This window comes from Corvus hawaiiensis, chromosome 30 (genome assembly GCF_020740725.1).
Source record: "Corvus hawaiiensis isolate bCorHaw1 chromosome 30, bCorHaw1.pri.cur, whole genome shotgun sequence".
In the NCBI taxonomy this organism is placed as follows: Eukaryota; Metazoa; Chordata; class Aves; order Passeriformes; family Corvidae; genus Corvus; species Corvus hawaiiensis.
In genome coordinates this window covers 18,059,067-18,076,739 of record NC_063242.1, presented here as the reverse complement: position 1 = coordinate 18,076,739, position 17,673 = coordinate 18,059,067, and the positions used below count along the sequence as shown (strand labels likewise).

General features: G+C 39.4%; 1 protein-coding gene across 1 annotated transcript; it reads left to right on the top strand.

The window, feature by feature from the left end:
* The first annotated feature begins 1,129 nt into the window (after positions 1 to 1,129).
* CLUL1 (clusterin like 1) lies at positions 1,130 to 16,217 on the top strand. Its single transcript, XM_048289553.1, has 9 exons — positions 1,130 to 1,235; positions 2,160 to 2,269; positions 3,574 to 3,722; positions 5,428 to 5,595; positions 7,458 to 7,902; positions 9,169 to 9,306; positions 12,395 to 12,609; positions 13,710 to 13,880; positions 15,689 to 16,217. The coding sequence occupies exons 2-8, from the start codon at positions 2,167 to 2,169 to the stop codon at positions 13,875 to 13,877; spliced, it is 1,386 nt and encodes a 461-aa protein (XP_048145510.1). The 5' UTR covers positions 1,130 to 1,235; positions 2,160 to 2,166; the 3' UTR covers positions 13,878 to 13,880; positions 15,689 to 16,217.
* The last annotated feature ends 1,456 nt before the right edge of the window (positions 16,218 to 17,673 follow it).

The following is a 17,673-nucleotide window of genomic DNA, read 5'->3' as shown; positions in this document are numbered from 1 at the left end:
GTCTGGCCAGGGGATTGCGAGGTCTGCAAGGGTGCCTGCTTGGTATTTCCAGAGAATAGAACTTGAAATGTTTTGGGTAGTGATGAGTCTTGGTCAAGGGGTTAGCAGCAACTCAACAAGCCAGCAATTCATAGAGATCACAACAAAATACATATTCCATTCAATCCATCATATTCAGAAAAAAAACCTGTGGAGCTATCTTAATTTTTAGTGCAAATTGGGGACTTGCAGTTCCCATTAGAGCTAACAGATTCTTCACTCTTCCTGATTATGTGTTTAAAAATAAATCCCTCAAATCTCTTGCCTAAGCAGCATTAATCATGCTAGATCTTAGCCATCAATCATCAATTGGCTTTTATGAATGATTAGGTAAACAGAATAGAATGTTTTAAAGTTGCTGTCACAGACCATGGGCTACAGACACCCACTCTCCCCACCTCCTCTTCGATCACAAGGGAGTAATATTGCTGAGTATCACGAAGTGGGATATCATTTGCTAACAATATCTGTCTGTATTTTATATCAAGCACCTGTTAGTATTTAAATATCTCATTTCAAAGTATCCAAAACTTTGTACAAGTCAGATCTCAGACATATTTCACAGAGATGGAGAAACTGAAGGAAATAGCATTAAGCGGGCAAACCCTCAAAACAAGTATAATGATGTACAAAATGCCAAAAATTGCTTATCTCATTCCAGAATCTGCTCATATGCCAGCCTGCATCTGGATTCCTGACTTTTTTTCAACTGCTGTAGCTTCAGAAGGTGTACAAAGAAGGCCCTTACATAATGCAGTGGTTTTTTTAGCAAGCTAAAACTATGCTGAAGAGATTAAATGTTGAAAGCTATTTTTAGCCAAACTAATGGTATCAATTTCACTAATAACATAAGCTGCAGGTGTCTCCTAAAGTAAAAAGCAAGACGATGGAAGAGCTAGCATGACAAAAGGCTACTGACTACAGAAAAGTAGCAGTTCCAAATTACATTAAATTAGGCAAGTCTGCCCAACACTCCCCCTGGTGGTTTTGCCCACAGAGATGATCATGAAGTCCCAAACATGCAAAATCCTCCAGCCTAATGACTAAACGTCCCGTTAATAGGATTAAGTACCTTCTCATCAGATAAACAGAACATGGCAAAATCCCTGACACTCCCAGAAATTAGATCAGAACACAGGCCAGCCCCTTCCTGACGCAGGGAGCAATTTTACAGAAGAGGTGTTTCAGTATTAATGGTAAATATACTTGGTTTTTTTTACTTTTCTTTGGTCATGTGTTTGTATTTCTTTGCAAAGTTAATTGTTCTTTCGCGATAAATGCAAAGGTATAATATGCAAGTAACTGTAGAAGTAAATCCAGGCTAGAAACAAATCCAGGCTTTTAATTTACATATGCTCTTTCGGCTGATAATTGCATCTCCAAGAAGGCTATATTGGCTAACTACAAGGCACTTGCATACTGTGTTCACTTAATCAGATGAGAACTATAAAGTGCAGTTGCATGGTTTCTGAAAAATAAACCTTTTGCCTCTGCTCTTAGGAGGGAAATAAAGAAAATGGCATTTCTTTCCCTTATTTCGCAGGAATTTCTTTCATTTGTTGAGCAGTTTGTTTACAAAACTAATCTAGTTGCCAATTTCTTGGCACACCTATTGCTGCGTCTCTTATATTAAGGCTTATTCTGAAAGAAATCGCATATTTGGACACAAGAAAGCGAACAACATTCCAGAAATTTCCCTCTTTGAAACTGGCAATAGTGTTTAGCATGGATGTATTTATAATATGAACTAAGGACACAATATGAGATCAGTAATTAGTGTGTTTCACAAAGTAGAAAAGGGACAGACTGAGCAGCATAAGCTTTTGGTTTTATATATACATGTCCTGATTCTGTTAACCACTGTGCAAACTCAGTGGAATTCATCTAATTAATCGAAATAGATAATTACAAATGGGGTCAAGCATCTTACTCGTGTTTTCACCAAGAGTAGCATTTAGGTGCATGCTGTACACCTCAGAAACCATAGATAAGACAAAATTAATGGGATCTTGTAAGATACTTAGTATTATATTTAGTATTTGTATTTACTTAGTATACCTAGACATTTGAGCTTCCTGACAAGGTTTACATGTAACTGCACTGACCTTTTTCTTTAACAGAAAGAACATGAGGTCCTCTTGGATACTTATAATACATGTGCTGTGTCTGAAGGGTCACCAGTGCGTACCGATGAAGCAGGAGGACATGAATCTCCGGGATAACCTTAAGCGTACGTATGGAAGCCCCTGGGCCCAGGTCTCCAGCTGGGTAATGCATCTTGATTTCCACACTCACTGGCATCAAGAAGTTCCACTTCCATGTGTGGAGCTTAGAAACCACAATAAAGCTGGCTGCATGAATGAATACATGCACACACAACAGGAAGATAAGAACAAGCAGGATGAGAAAGCAAAGGGATTCACAGATAAGTATCACCTGCCAAAAAAAAAAAAAAAAGAGTGTTTACAGGATTTTTATAGGTTATTTGGTTCCTTGTAGATCATCAGAATATAAACCAAACCCATAATTCAATTCAACAGATTTTGAACTATTTTGTTTGTTTAAATTATCTTTGAAAATATTTACTCTACACTTACATACTTCACTGAAAAAGGTGGCTTTACAAACAACTCCAATAAAATTACTTAATTTAGAAAATAGCAGCTACTCTGCACACACACACACACACACACACGTCTAAGCATGGCTTTATGGAGGATCAGCCATTTAACAACCCTGTGCTTCAGTCTATGTTAATAAGATTTCTGTAATAAACAAAAAAAAAGTTAGGGTTAAGGAAGAAAGATATAAGAGAAGAAGTGATCAATGTGTTTTTGGCAGTCTCAAGGTGATGTGATTTTACTTGTTTTCTATAGGTCCAGTGATAGGGTATTTCCACAAAGAAAACAACTACGGATAAAGGATAGGCAGTCATGCAGATCTTCAAGGTGCAACACATGGCCCAGCCCAGGTTTTCACCAAAACTCTATGGTCATTACTTCACAGGAAGTTTAGAAATTGAATTTTTATGAAAACAGGTTGAAGGCACCTGTAATCTGCATTATTAAAATGTAAAGGGAAGCTGTCCCAGGCTTCTACCAGACCAAAGATAAATATAAAGGTTATGTCATTACAAAACTGATGAATGATCCTTGGAGATACCCAAAACCGAGGATGATGACCTGTGCAACCTGCTGTAGCTGACCCTGCTTTGAGTGGGGCGGGGGGGCAGACTCAATGATCTCCAAAGGTGCCTTCTAGCCTCAATTTTTCTGGGATTCAGTAATCAGCAGTGGGACAGCTGAATATATATACTGAGTTACATACAGATGATCCTTGCAAAAGCTCTGGGCCAGATTCTTATCTGATGGAAATTGTCTTGGCTCAGTGTTATTCAGCATTTGGTATCTCAGATTTGGCTCTCCCACTGTAGGGAAACACAGAGCGATTTCACTCTGCTTCAGCATCAGTGCATGACAATTTGCAATAGTGTTAAAATCTGATTAAGTTACTATATAATTTGGCTTTTTTTAGAATTATCTGAAGTTGGAGAGAAGTATGTAGATGAAGAGGTGAAGAAAGCTTTGATTGGTATTAAGCAGATGAAAATTATGATGGAAAGAAATGAAGATAAGCACATAGATCTGATGAAAACCTTGAAGAAGAGCAGTGAAGAAAAACAGGTAACATAAGTGCATACATGTTTGGTTTGGGTTTTTTTTAATGTTTATTCTGGGAAGAATATAAACCACATTGTATGTACAAAACAAGCAGAGTACATCTCTTTATGCAGTCATGGGATCAAGAGAAAATCTGCTTCTGCCCCTTTGTCTCACTAGCAGAGGAAAATTGCACTTACTGCTTGTTTCTAAAAACTCCTGCTTCACTGAATTCACACCAAGGCAACTGCAGGCCACTGTAGAACAGTGTTTTGTGCAGAAGGTCCAGCAGTTCTGCCTTCCATGTCTCTACACTCCTGAGGACACACGATGTTTTCCAGCTTGCTTTGCAAACTTCAGACCTGCAGGAGAATATCAAAGCCACAAATGATAATGTGCTCTAAAGAAAGTACAGTGAATCAGGGAAATTTCCAGTGTCTCAGTGCAATGCCTGGGCTCAGAGCCACGTGCTCAGATGATCTGAAGAAACAGAAGTTTACTGTATATTTTAAAAAATACAAATATCCTAACTTTGTTTCAACGAGGTTGAAGGAAAATTCCTTTCTGGCCCAACATCTGCTAGTTAGTTTAAACTATTTGTATTAGCAAGCCAAAAAGTACCTGACAGCTTCCTAACATCTTAAGGAACACCAGTGCACTCCCACCATCAACACTTTTGTCAGATCTTAGTGGATGATTTCATTTACACAGGACTTACATCCACAGTGAGAGTTCATAAAACACTGAATAAATGTATTAGAAAGATCAGAAAATAACTAAACATAGATTATGAAAACTGCAGTTACTGTCTCCATCAAGCACATTCTGACAGAAGTTTTCTTTTATGTGAGTCTTTTCCCTATTGGAATGCTGACAAAAAGGAGTAAGCCCCACCAATGAAAAGGCTTTTGTCATACTTAGAGATAACCTGGAACGTTGTTTGGAAACCAAAACTATTAAAATATGTTGCAGCTGGAGAGAGAAATTGATGATGTGCATTCTACTTCAATAGGAAGAACTTCTCTCTTTCCATTGTCAAGTCTATTCCAAAAATGCTGCTTCTGACCTGCTCAGCTTTGTGCCCTAGTGGATGAAGTAAATAGAAGCAGCATTGTAAAATGCATCTTGTTTCCCTTCAGTATGGAAGGAGTGCCTCACACTTCCACAAGAGCAGAAAAAAAAGCCCCTCCCTACAGCCTTTTGATTCATACGCTCCCAAACAGCAGAAATGCTATACTTCTATATATTTCTGCATTAGAGAAAGACTTTATGTATGGCAAGGACCTAGCCTGAAAATATCAATCCCTTAAGGGTAAGGAAAAGCAACAGCAAAGGACTATTTGTGGGACAGATGAATACTGTTCAGATGATACGGAGAAAAAATAACACAAGTTGAACACATGACCGTGTAGGAGGTTGAATTCTTACACAGAATGATGGGTGAGTTTTTTTCTTAACATCAAAAATCCTGGTAGACTGTAGAGATCTGTTTGTTTCTGTAGGCTGTGCCCCCTGGGAGAACAACATCAGAAAAAACCTATGAGGAAAAGGTTTTCAATTTTCAGTTCCCTCCATATGTGACTGCAGCTGAGAAGACAACCTACCCTAGTGGTTAGGGATTAGCAAAAAGAGGAGCCATAAATAGCCAAAATGAGTGATCAACACTGGGATGAGTACTTAGAATACTCATCTGAAAATTGCCCTCAACTGAATCTTTTTCCTTACTTAGCAAGCCTTGCGACTTATGGATGAAGTAAAGGCGAGATTGGAAGAAGAGGAAAGACAATGTCAAGTATCCTTGAAAAATCTATGGGATGAATGTGAATCTTGTTTAGAAAGTACCTGCATGAGATATTATACGACTTGCAAACATGGTGTGTCAACATTTAAGAGAAAGGTAGGAAGAAACTTTGTATCTGGGGAATACTCTTGAGTTCACCCAAAGTTTGAGAGACAGCACATCTTATTTTCTGAATATCCAGATCTGCCAGTTATATCATCTTACTAAAATTAATTTGATTTGGAGGGTCTGGAAACATGAAGTTATGTGGTAGAGATTATATGTGATTATGGTCATTGAATGCTGAGCCAAAATGAGTTCAGTTGCACCCTGGCAAGACTCCACGGAAACTGATTACTCCCTTGACTCCCAACAGACTTATTCCAGATATACCATATTTTCTCTCACAGTAGGACTTGCATTAAGATGCACGATAACTGTTTGTGAAAAATACCTCATAGATTCTTTATGGTCCGTCCGAAAATCAGTGAAGTTAAAAGTGTAGCTGTAGTTAGCAAAATTACATGGGGAAAAAAACTCACCTACTTATTACAACGTCATTCTTTCCTATATTTATCTTAAATCAACTCTTTAAGTAACAAAACCAGCTTTAAAATGCTTAATGTCTTTTAACAAAGGAACCTGTCAGCAAAGGAGATTCCCCTAATTCTAACAGACAGAAAATAAGCTTTCCTGACTGGCACATTATTATTACTAAAAGACTTAACAAAATTGTAATCACATATTTTTTGTTTGGGCATACGCTTTAAGTGCAATGAACTTCAGAAGCAAAACTGTAATTGCTGCATATTCTTAAAATAATTCAGGTTAAAATGTGGGAGATTATAAATTTAAGACTATTGGTGATACTTTTAGCTTTTTAAATACCACTCTCAGATACCTCATACAGATGTTTTGGACTTTCAAGGGTTTGTGGATGCTGAAATTATTGCAGTAAAAGTTACACACTGCATTGTCACTGTCTTTGACCCTCTTAGTAACTTCCTCCATGAGTTATTTGGTTTATTTGAAGCATTCAAAGTAAGAAATGTGTTGTGACCCAAGTAATTGCTAAAAAAAAAGAAATAGAAAAGAAGACAAAGATGATAGCTGTGGCTGAGTACACACAGACAGCAGGAGCAATACTGGCTTAGGCTGTTCCTGCGGTGTTGTTCCACATTTCACCTTCCCTCTGAGCTGCACTAATGGTCAGATCAAGCTGATGATCTAGTTTTTTTAAAAAAATTAATATGTATAACTGTCTTTATCTATATGTGTATCTGTCTATATCTGTGTATATCCCTCTGTGTGTGTTTTAGCGGGGCACTTCTTAACCCTCACCCATTTCGTAATGCCATGGAGTGTGGCTCAAAATCCACTCCATTGGCTCAGGCCAAATTAGTGCTTGAAAGCAGGGAGCAGGGAACCAGTGGCCAAGACCCAGGAACAGGGAACTCTGTATAGAATTGACACTTGGCCTCTTACATGGTAAAACCACAGACTCAGAGCCACTGCTTTATTGATTTTGCTGGTTTCAGCTTGCACAAGGAGGTGAGGATTTGCCCATTGGTGAGAAAGAGCAGGCTTTTTACAAATCAAGGTGAGAACAATCACCTTCTGCTCCCTACACCGCACATAAGCAGACAGAAATGCATCTCACATCTTTCCAACATAAAGTCCAAATTGTCGGTTGGAAGAAACCCAAATGCTGATAACAACTTTGAGCCTCTACAGATTAAAGGGCAACTGGCAACTTTTTTACTCCAGATCTGATTTGGAACTAATGATTTCGAATGAATGCGCTTCCCCTCTTTGGGGTCTAGTGTCTTAAATTACTTCAGAGAATATGCTGTGTTGGCAGTTATTAAGAGTGCATCGTTTCTATGAGTATTTGAAGGAGAAAAATTAGAGACACTTACCTGAGAAATGAGAAACTGGTAACTTGTCAGGCAGCTGATCTGTCTCCTTCTTACACACAGGTTGAAGATTTTTTGAGGAAAATACCTCCACTCATATTTACTTTTCATGAGGATCAAGGAAGAGAGATCCAGTCTAATGAAAAGCCTGAGAAAGAGGATACCCAGCTAGCAAAGATGGAAGATTTATTTAGCCAGCTATTATCGGATGTAGGCTCAATATTTGACAGAAGTTTCATTTTTTTCATGCACATGCAGAAAGAATTTGACCAGTCTTTTCAGACGTATTTCATGTCTGACCTGGACTTGAGTGAGTCCCCCAGTATGCCAGCGTTACCCGAGGTCACCACCAGAAATGACGGCTCCCAGAGAGGCTGGGGCATGCCTGGCTTCTTACAGATAGTTTTTGATTTCAGTAGGACGGTGTTCGAAGGTGTCAGTGAAGTGATCACCGACGTATTTGATGAATACAGAGATCATAGAAGAGATGTGCCAGAACAAACCAAAGGCAAGTGTTAAAAAATGAAAATTGACTGCACTGTTAGTGACATCAACCTCTTTGGGATGGCTAAACTACAGTGAATGACTCCGTTTCCAGTATGCTAGTGTGAGATACGTAAGGAAGCTCTGGAGGTTACGGGTCAAGAATAACTATCAGTTAAATGCACAAGTAGAAGTCACCTAGAAATCTCATAGAAATGTCACAGGGGACTTACAGGTCCTACACAGCCTGATTTTCATGGCAATTCTCAAAGAATTTGCAGGAGTTCCTCAGGAGCACTTAAATTCTGGGTGGATGCAGGTTTTCATAAGGGTGACTGACAAATGCAATCTCAGCATTTGTCAGGATGTGATTTGTATCATCTCTTATTGACATGGTCATCAATTCTAAAAAATTAGGGTAATTCTGTGAGATGACAAGGCAGATCCCTGTCCTTGCCAAATGATGTTAAGTTCAGCTTGACAGCTCCAAGTCTTGTTCCAGGCTACAGCAGCAATGTAGTTTGCCAATCAAATACCAGCCAATCAAAGATCAGCCATCAGGTTTTCCGGTGACCAGAAAATTCTGGGCATACCATTGGTGATAACATTCAGTGAAGGAAAAAGACCATAACCAACTTTTAGAATACAAATAAGCCTCATATTTTACTATTGCAAACAGGACAAATACATGCTGGTCCTTGTCTACAAGGAAATCAGAGTGAGAACATGCCATAACTCCGAGTGGCAGGTGACATAAGCATTATGTAATCATCAGAAAATACAAAGTTAAGTGACTCTTGAACAGTGGTTTTTAGTTTTTTCTGCATCATAAGCCATGTTACCTCAGAAATAAGCTTTGGTACTGTGTTGTCATCTAACTGTATGTGATTATGAAACATCCTGACTTCTAAGGGTCAAAAAGATCTTACCAGAACTCACATGTTGTAGAAATAATGTGTAATAATATTAGCAATTGTTTGGATATTAGTGGGGGATATTGGATATTTGGATATTAGTGCCTTTATAAGGGAATATACTACAGCAGCATGAATTCCTTGAAAAGAAACATGATTTGTATCTTCTCCTGACTTCTACTTTTTAATAATTTATTCCTTTTATTTTTGTGGGGCAAGGGGAGGGGAAGAGGAGGAGTAGGGAAGGAGGATTTATGCAAAACACTTTGGATTAAGGGCAAGAAATTATATTCTAGCAGTCAGGCTCGGTAATGAATGCATGCTTATAAAGACTCTAAGTTTAATGGCAGTCTAAAAATACTATGACTTCATTCTAGATCCTGACAGAAGTGGCATGTTTTCAAAAATTGTGTCAGGGCGCCAGAGACTTCAGTGCAGTGAGCTTCGGGAGAACTCCTCTGGATGCCCACAGTTTCATGAGAGATGCCAGAAGTGTCAAGACAATCTCCTGCACGGTAAATAACTATTTTGCCGGTTTTTGGTTTGTTTTTTTTTTTTTCTGTAATGCATTGATCAGTGGTTTATAAATGTTGAAGTTTTAATTTTCTACTTTAATTTTCATATTTTTGGAATTAACATTTAGTCACTGAGTTTTTACTGTAACTACGGGTACAATAACCATTCCTCATTCCAGATGATTTCAATTAGCTTTCCCCACTGTCTCCACAGAGTGTCAGTATAGCTCGGTTGTTAACATACCGCTGGTGTTCCAAAGAGACGACCCACAGTCTCTAACAAAATACCTACATGTTTTGTTAGAGCTGCCATCCTGCAGAGAAGCAAGATGTCAGGCAGCACTCGATCCTTGCTGGGTGCAGCAGTGCTGAGCAGAAAGTGAGGAGAAGCTCAAACTCCTGACACTCACTTCTCCTGATGACAACCAGGGGTGACCTCAGGTGTCATTCAGCTCCTCGCAAGGAAAGCAAGTGCTGAAGAGCCTGTAATTACTTTTTGTTGAACCCTGTCCACAAAGAGAACTGACAAGAAGGACAAAAAGGGGGCTTCATGTCAGTATGAAAGGAGATGGCAGAGCTCTGTCGGCACCATCCATGGGCACCTGAAAAACCTTCAGACTGATCACCTAGAACTGCTGTCAGGACTCCCACTGCAGGATAACGTACCTGTTTTCCAGAATTATTTAGATCTTAAAATCCACGGAATATGCTTAAACCTAAATTTCTTCAGAATATCTCCAGTGTGGCAAACATTAATGATACAATGAAGTACTTTTAAAATAATATCATATCATTATAAATATCTTTTTATCTACACCCACATATTGCAGATACCAGTTTGTTACTGTACTATCAGCTTGGAGATGCCCCTTGATAATCCTATTTGACAGAAAAAACCCTGAATTTTTACAGAGCAATTTTTGTATAAAAATTTTTCTTGTTTAAAATCCGTATTTTAGTAAAGAAAAAACCGGCCATCTTCCATTCTGAATTCGTGGCAGATGATACTAGTCTCATACTACTGTCTAGCTATTGCAAGATAAATATTAGGTCTTAACACTCAACAGGAATACAGGCTTCCTTGTAATAACCTCTATCACAGAATCATAGAATAATTTGGGTTTAAAGGGACCTTTACAAGTCATCTAGACAAACTCCCCAGAAAACATGGCAGGGACATCTTCATCTAGATCAGGTTGCTCAGAGCCCCACCAAACCTGACCTTGAATGTTTCCAGGGATGGGACATCTACCACCTCTCTGGGCAACCTGTGCCACTGTTTCACCGCCCTCATTGTAAAAAACTTCTTGCTTACATGCAATCTAAGTCCACCCTCTTTCAACTTAAAATCATTACCTCTTGTCCCCAGGGCCTGATAAAAAGCTTGTCCCCATCCTTCTTACAGGCACCCTTCAATTGCTGAAGGCCACAAATTATATTCAAAGGCCACAATAAGGTGTCCCCAGAGTCTTTTCTTCAGGCTGAATAACCCCAGCTCTCTCTGCCTGTGCTAATAAATAGGAGAGGTGCTCTCACCCTCTAATAGTTTTTGTGGCCCTCCTCTGGCCTTGCTCAAACAGGTCCATGTCTTTCTGTGCTGAGGAGTGCAGACCTGGATGAAGTACTCCAGGGGTCTTAAGAGAGAAGAGCAGGGGGGCAAAATTACCTCCCTCAACTGCTGGCCACGATTCTTTTGATGCAGCCCAGGATATGTTAGGCTTTTCGGGCTGTGAGCACACATGGCCAGTTCACGTCCAGCTTTTCATCCTCCAGCACCTCCAAGTCCTTCTTGGCAGGGCTGCTCTCGATCTGTTCATCTTTCAGCCTGTGTTGATACCAGGAGTTGCAACAACCAAGGTGCAGCACCTTGCACTTGGCCTTGCTGAACCTCATGAAGTTCACCTGGGCCCACTTCATGATCCTGTCCATCTCCCTCTGGATAGCATCCCATCCCCCAGGTGTGTCAACCACACCACTCAGCTTGGTGTCATCTGTGAACTTGCTGGGGGTGCACTCGATCCCACTGTCCGTGTCATTGATGAACCCATTAAACAGTACTGGTCCCACTACAGACTCCTAAGGGACACCACTTGTCCCTGATGTCTATCTGGGCATTAAACCATTGACCACTACCCTCTGCACAATTCCTCATCTGCCAAACAGTCCACCCAGCAAATCCATATCTCTCTAATTCAGGGAGAAGGATGTTGTGGGGGGCCATGTCAAAGGCCTTACAGAAGTACAGATAAATGACTTCTTTAACCCTTTCCTTCTCCACTGATGGAATCACTCCATCACAGGAAGCGACTGGTTGGCCAGGCAGGACTTGCCCTGGGTGACGTCGTGCTGGCTGTCTCAAATCACCTCCCTGTCTTCCATGTGCCTGAGCAGAGCTTCTAGGAGGATCTGTTCCATGATCTTTCCAGGCACAGAGCTGAGGCTGACAGGGTGGTAATCCTCAGGGTGCTTCTTACTACCCTTGTTTAAAAATCAGTGAAATATTTCCCTTTTTCCAGTCACCAGAGAATTCAGCTATCTTCCATGACTTCTCAAATATCACGTAGAGCAGCTACATCAGCCAATACCCTCAGGACTCATCAAGTCCCACAGCTCAGATACGTTAATGCTCCTCACGTGGACTCAAAACTGATCTTCTCTTACAGTGGAAGGAATTTTGCTCCCTCAGTCCCTGCCTTGCAGTCTGTATACCTGGGGCAGATTCATAATGAAATATAATTAAATATAATTTTAAAAACCCATTATGTGTAAGGAAACTATGAAGTTGCTATATGTAAAATTTACCAGATCTTATTTAGCATTAACAGAAAATCTATTGCCATGAAATACGATATAAACCTTGAACTACTTGGTAAATCACTTTAATACAACAAATGGGATAATGCATCCATTTAATCATTACGAGCCTAAACTAAATCTACCAAAATAAGTCAGAAAAATTATTCTCCTTTTTTCAGCATTATTTAAAGACCAATCCAAACCATGCCCCCTTGCTAGACTCTTTCTGCAGTTTTCATTCCTTCAGACAGAAAAGATGAAGTACAAGACATAACACTGTCTTTTCTAACAGATTGCCCAAATGTTCCTGAGCTGCACATAAAGTTTGACGAAGCCTTTAAGCTAGTTAATCTCTCAGGGGAGCAGTATGAACAGATTCTCCAGGTGGTTCGGCATCACACAGAAGACACTTCCTACTTGTTGAACAAAATGAAAGAAAGATTTGGGTGGGTGTCTGAGTTATCCAACATGACCATTGGACCCGAAAACATTTTCAACATAGTTAAGGTAAGGGATGTCTTCTGAAGGGAGCTATTGCTGCCTTTAACCTGCATTTTGCTTGTGCTTACACTCCTGTGGGTTGTGGATGTTTGTACATGTGTAATGTTTGGGTTTACAACACAATGTTCCTACTCATCTTGAATTTGTGTATGCTTGGTAATCCCTCAGTGAGCTGAAACTCCTGAGATTAGAAACCATTTTGCTCTAAATCCTTTTAGTCTGATGGATGGCTGACAGGCTAACCTGAATCACTGTCTGATAAGAGTAAATTGACACTAGCAGCTTTGACCGGCCTCAGATTACCTTCACAGATAAATTGCCCTGCAGCAGTCACTAACACATCCATATTGGATTGATGAATGTCTAGCTATATAGCTGTACCTGGATATTCTAAAGTTCAAAGAACGCAAATGTTATACAGATTGTTGCAGTGGAAGCTGCACATGCTTGACAGCATTGGTCAATATTTCATAAATACATAATGATTAATTGTATCTCACACACAAGGATACATTCAACGTAAATTCAATCCATTTTCTTTGGGCAAGGGACAAATCTTAGTCTCTAACTCAGAAATCCACTCACATATAGTGAATCACTACTACTACTACCAGAACTTTATACAAAATGATGGTACAATCCACCAAAAAAAAGCACAAAATAGGAACAGGAGACAGGCACACTTTCCCAACTAAGTCTGAGATACCTGTTCTAGGAAAAAGTCTGATTAAGTCTGATTAAGATAAACACACAGGAATGAATAAATTCAATCACACAAATGTTGTATTGAACTTAGTGGGACAGCTCAGAAGTTTTCATTAGGAGAAGTTCCTTATAGATGTAGCTCATGGTATAAATATTAACATGCAGTTCTTTAATATGGTCTTGGCAGTGCCATGTCAGCTCTTTCCACCACCTACAATAAGCTTTGGCATAAATTTAGACACCCACTGTCTCTTCAGAAGAAAGCAATTTAAATAAAGTAGGTAAGTCTAAAATATTCCCCTATTTAATTTTCCCCTATTAAAGACAGTGGGCACAGTAGGTATAAACAAAACTGAAAGCACACAGTAGTTTGTAGTGTCTAAAGTACTGATCTCTTCTAGGTGGTACCTGGGGATCCCTCCAGTAAAGACGAAACCGTGGTAGATGTAAACATTCTGACTTCACCTACTTTCACCATTAAAGTTCCTCCCAACTTAGATACAAAGAGTCCTGAGTTCATTGAATACGTAGCTGGGAAAGCACTGCAATTGTATAAGCAGAATTTTTAAGTGGTAAGTTCATTCTTTCTGCTCTCATAGAGAACACACTTCTTCATTAGGGGTGTTTACCTTGCAATAAACTTCAGTTGGAACAAGATTCAGTCATGGTGTACACAAGGCTGTCTTCTCAGAAAGGATACATCGAGAAAAACACAAGCATTATGGAAAACACAAACAAACACTCAATGATCTAGCCTGTAAAACACAGACACAATGATATTAAATGATGTGACTTGTTAAACTGTGAAACCCTCGATCTTTAAGTAACAGCTGGGATGAGGTAATGTGATGATAAATATTCCTTCAGAAAAGAATTGCCTCACAATCACAGTCCAGTGTCTTGGCATTGAAAATCATGTCTTTGTGTTCATTCATCATGAACGGACTGGAATTACCACTATTCATTATGGTTTTTTTATTTTCCGTAATGTTTCAGAGCGTGCTCATATTATTTTTGATGATAAACAAGTACAAAGTGAGAACCACCACCAGGACTTGGAAGAACTGTCTTACTGTAACATTCCTGCATTAGCAGCATTCTGGTCAGATTAACAGTGTTTATTAATAGAGGCTACAGTTCAACTTGCAGGAACATGCACAGAAAGATCCTGCTCATGGGCTTCAACCAGTTTTGTAGAAAGGACACACAAGAAGCCTCTCTCCATGTTTAAGACATTTCAGGAGGAAAGAAAAACTAGACAGAGAGGCAGGGAGGAAAAACGCTTCATATTCTCTACTCCCACAGGGAATTTCCAGGAAAGATGGGATGGTTTTAGGTGGCATCACACTGCTGTGGAACTTGTGAAAAACTTGTGTGTTTCCCTTCCCTGGGGACTCTGGGATGCACAGCTTTAGCGGCCTCCGATGCTCAGAGTTGTCTCTCCCAGGGGAACAGAGCCACAAGACACATGAGACTTTCAGGCAAACCACTGCAGTGTCCCCAGATCTCCTCAGAAGGACCAGATTTGGACACAGTTTCTCTTTAGGTCATAGCTGACTTGCTCAGCTGAGCAATTGAAGCATTACTGGAACACAAAGAGAAGTCTCAGGAGGCAGGGAAAAAGCATTCCACATTAACAAAGTAGATGAAGAAGATTTCAGCATTTTGTATTAAATCTGGCCATTCTTTTGAGGTCAGAGGCACAAGTTTTGAGCCGATGCAAGAAATCACTCCGACCAGAAAGGCTGAAGTGGGCTGCAGAATTTAGATATAATAGAATAAACCTCACCATGTACTTTGCTTAGGTAAATGTTGGTGAAATTATGTGTATATTATATTTAAAGCACAAACATTTTAATATTTATAAACATATAAAATAAAATGCTCTGACACTTTCTCTACAATTTTTTTTCAAAATTCTCTGTAACTTACAAGCAGTTATAAATATAAATAATAAATACTGTTTCAGATCACAGAATACTAATCTTCAGGGCCTAATTATTTCAGGGCAATAATTATTTCTGTAGTCTGATGATGATTTTTAGCCTGAATCTTAGTCTGATTCTCCTGTAGCCATTTCATACCTGAGAAAAGTGGTGTTGATTTCAAAATCACACCACCGTTTTACATTCAGTTTGCACAAGACTTAAAGCACATGTAATTGTAATGCATAAAAAAGAGTTAAAACTCTACAAGAAAACTGGACAGATCTATAAGAACAGAAAGAGAGAGAAAAAAAAATGTTTGTCTGGTTTTTATGTTATGCATGTTTCTACAGCAGGACACCAATACATTCCACATATACTTATTTTTCTAACATATTTTTCTCCATTCAAAACCAAAATTAATAATCTTTCTTTTTTTTTTTTTTTCCTCCTAGGAAAGAAGAAGTGTGAAATCTTTCTTCCTGAAATAAAGTATATGCTTTTTAGGTGAAATACCCCTATGCTCAACATAGCTAACTGTTAAATTACTATGGTTAAAATAGCTGCATATAAATAAAATGTTGCTTAGTAAATACTGTGACATATGAGCTATCAACCAAAGACTGTAGACATATTTTAACCCAAACCCAAATCCATTTTAATATTAACTTATTTTAAAAAATGTTATTTATGTTGTCAGTAAGGTAATCTTTGATAACAAGCTATGGCTCTGGTTATGCAAAGATTTAAGGACATAATCAGCTGTAAGCATATAAGTAATTTCTATTTGCATACTTATATTCAAGCATATGCTTAAGCCTTTTCAACACTGATCCCTACAGATGTTGCACATTCAGCTAAGTCTGAATCAACCAGATTTCCATATGCATGTAGCATATTATTTTGCAATGAAAATATTAGATTTCTTCTTCCAGTTGCTTTTGATGCTTATTGTGTACATTAAATGACTTATCTGAATATGAACTAATGAGTAAGTCTTCTGCCTTTGGCATTTCTTACAAACAGCAGTTTGCCTCTGGATTTCATTTTTTAATTAATTAACAGGCTTTATCAGTAAAGAAGTTTGTTTCTCCCTAAATTATACACATCAGCTTTCAATGGTATTTGTAAATTATAATGAAAGTTAAGAACTGATATAGCTCTCAGCTAGAAGCAGAGCTCTAGGTGATTTGGTTTCATTTGCTGTGCCCAGCATTTCTAAGCATTTTCTGCACACAGGTATATGCACAATTTCCAACTTCAGCTCTGCTAAATATATCATATTAATTTCGAAGTGTACAGAAACATCTATGTTAGATATGAGCAGAGAAAAATATCCACACCCTACTTACACTTTGTTTTCCTTTGCTTCTATACATACATGTTAAGTATACAACTTCATACAAGAAAAAAGCCATCTCACTCTTTTTATTAGTGGAAAAGATGATTTTCTGCCTGCTGCAAAGAAAGTCCTCTGTGCTCCTCACCTTCCACATTTCAGGCTCCTAATCATGAGAGATTATCAGTCATAACTCCTGTAAACATATCACTTGTCAGAAAGCTGGGCTTTATCTGAGAGATAAGTGACTTAAAAAATTCTTGACTTCCAAGAGATACTAACAAAGAAATATGCAGAGAACAATCAGTTTCTTCCGACCAGCAGAGATTACACCTAGAAGATTTTCAGAGGACATCACATTGGGAACAGGTGCAATCAGACACGGGTGGGGATGCAAAGTGACATTGGGATGTGGGAAAATCTGACATCAACACGATGAGACCCAATAAACCCAAGTGACAAGTACTGGCCTTAGTGAGAAAGCAAATGTGCCAATAAAATATGAAGCAGGAAGCTGATGACATGGCATGGCATGAAAGGATCTTGGCTTTAGAAGCGCAGGTCAGGGTGACACTGCTGGAAGTGGAAGGTGAGGTGAGCATGGGGCCTGGCACTGCAGGGGCAACACACCAGGGGAGACAAGGGAGGCTGGCACTGGGCTGCACCCGGGCCTTTTTCAGGATATCCTGGCTGGGGGGATCTAGTGCCAGATGCGTGTGGCCTGCCAGACCCAGCCGAAGGCTTTGGTCTTGTTCAGCTCTGATGTGGGATGCCTGACGCTGCAGAGAGAGGGAGAAAGATGACAAATGCCAAAAGCACCTTCCAGCATGGGATGAGCCTGCAGAGCAGTTACTGTGCCGCTAGAGCAGAACGAAGTCACAAAATCGCACAATCAACCACGTACGAAAAGACTTCTGGGCTCATCAAGTCCAACCTGTGACCGAACAACCCAGGTCAACTAGACCAGAGCACTACATGCCACCTTTTTTTCCCTTAAACACCTCCAGGCACCACCTCCCTGGGCAGCCCATTCCGATATGTGATCAACCTTTCTGTGAAGAAACTCTTCCGAATATCCAACCTAAACGAGCCGCTATGTTC

What these genes read in the sequence shown, in the direction of transcription:
- CLUL1 (XM_048289553.1), top strand. Translation starts at nt 2,167, where the DNA reads ATGAGGTCCTCTTGGATACTTATAATACATGTGCTGTGTCTGAAGGGT. An exon ending in TGTGCCAGAACAAACCAAAG is followed by an intron (nt 7,903 to 9,168) that starts GCAAGTGTTAAA and finishes ACTTCATTCTAG; the next exon opens with ATCCTGACAGAAGTGGCATG. An exon ending in TCAAGACAATCTCCTGCACG is followed by an intron (nt 9,307 to 12,394) that starts GTAAATAACTAT and finishes CTTTTCTAACAG; the next exon opens with ATTGCCCAAATGTTCCTGAG.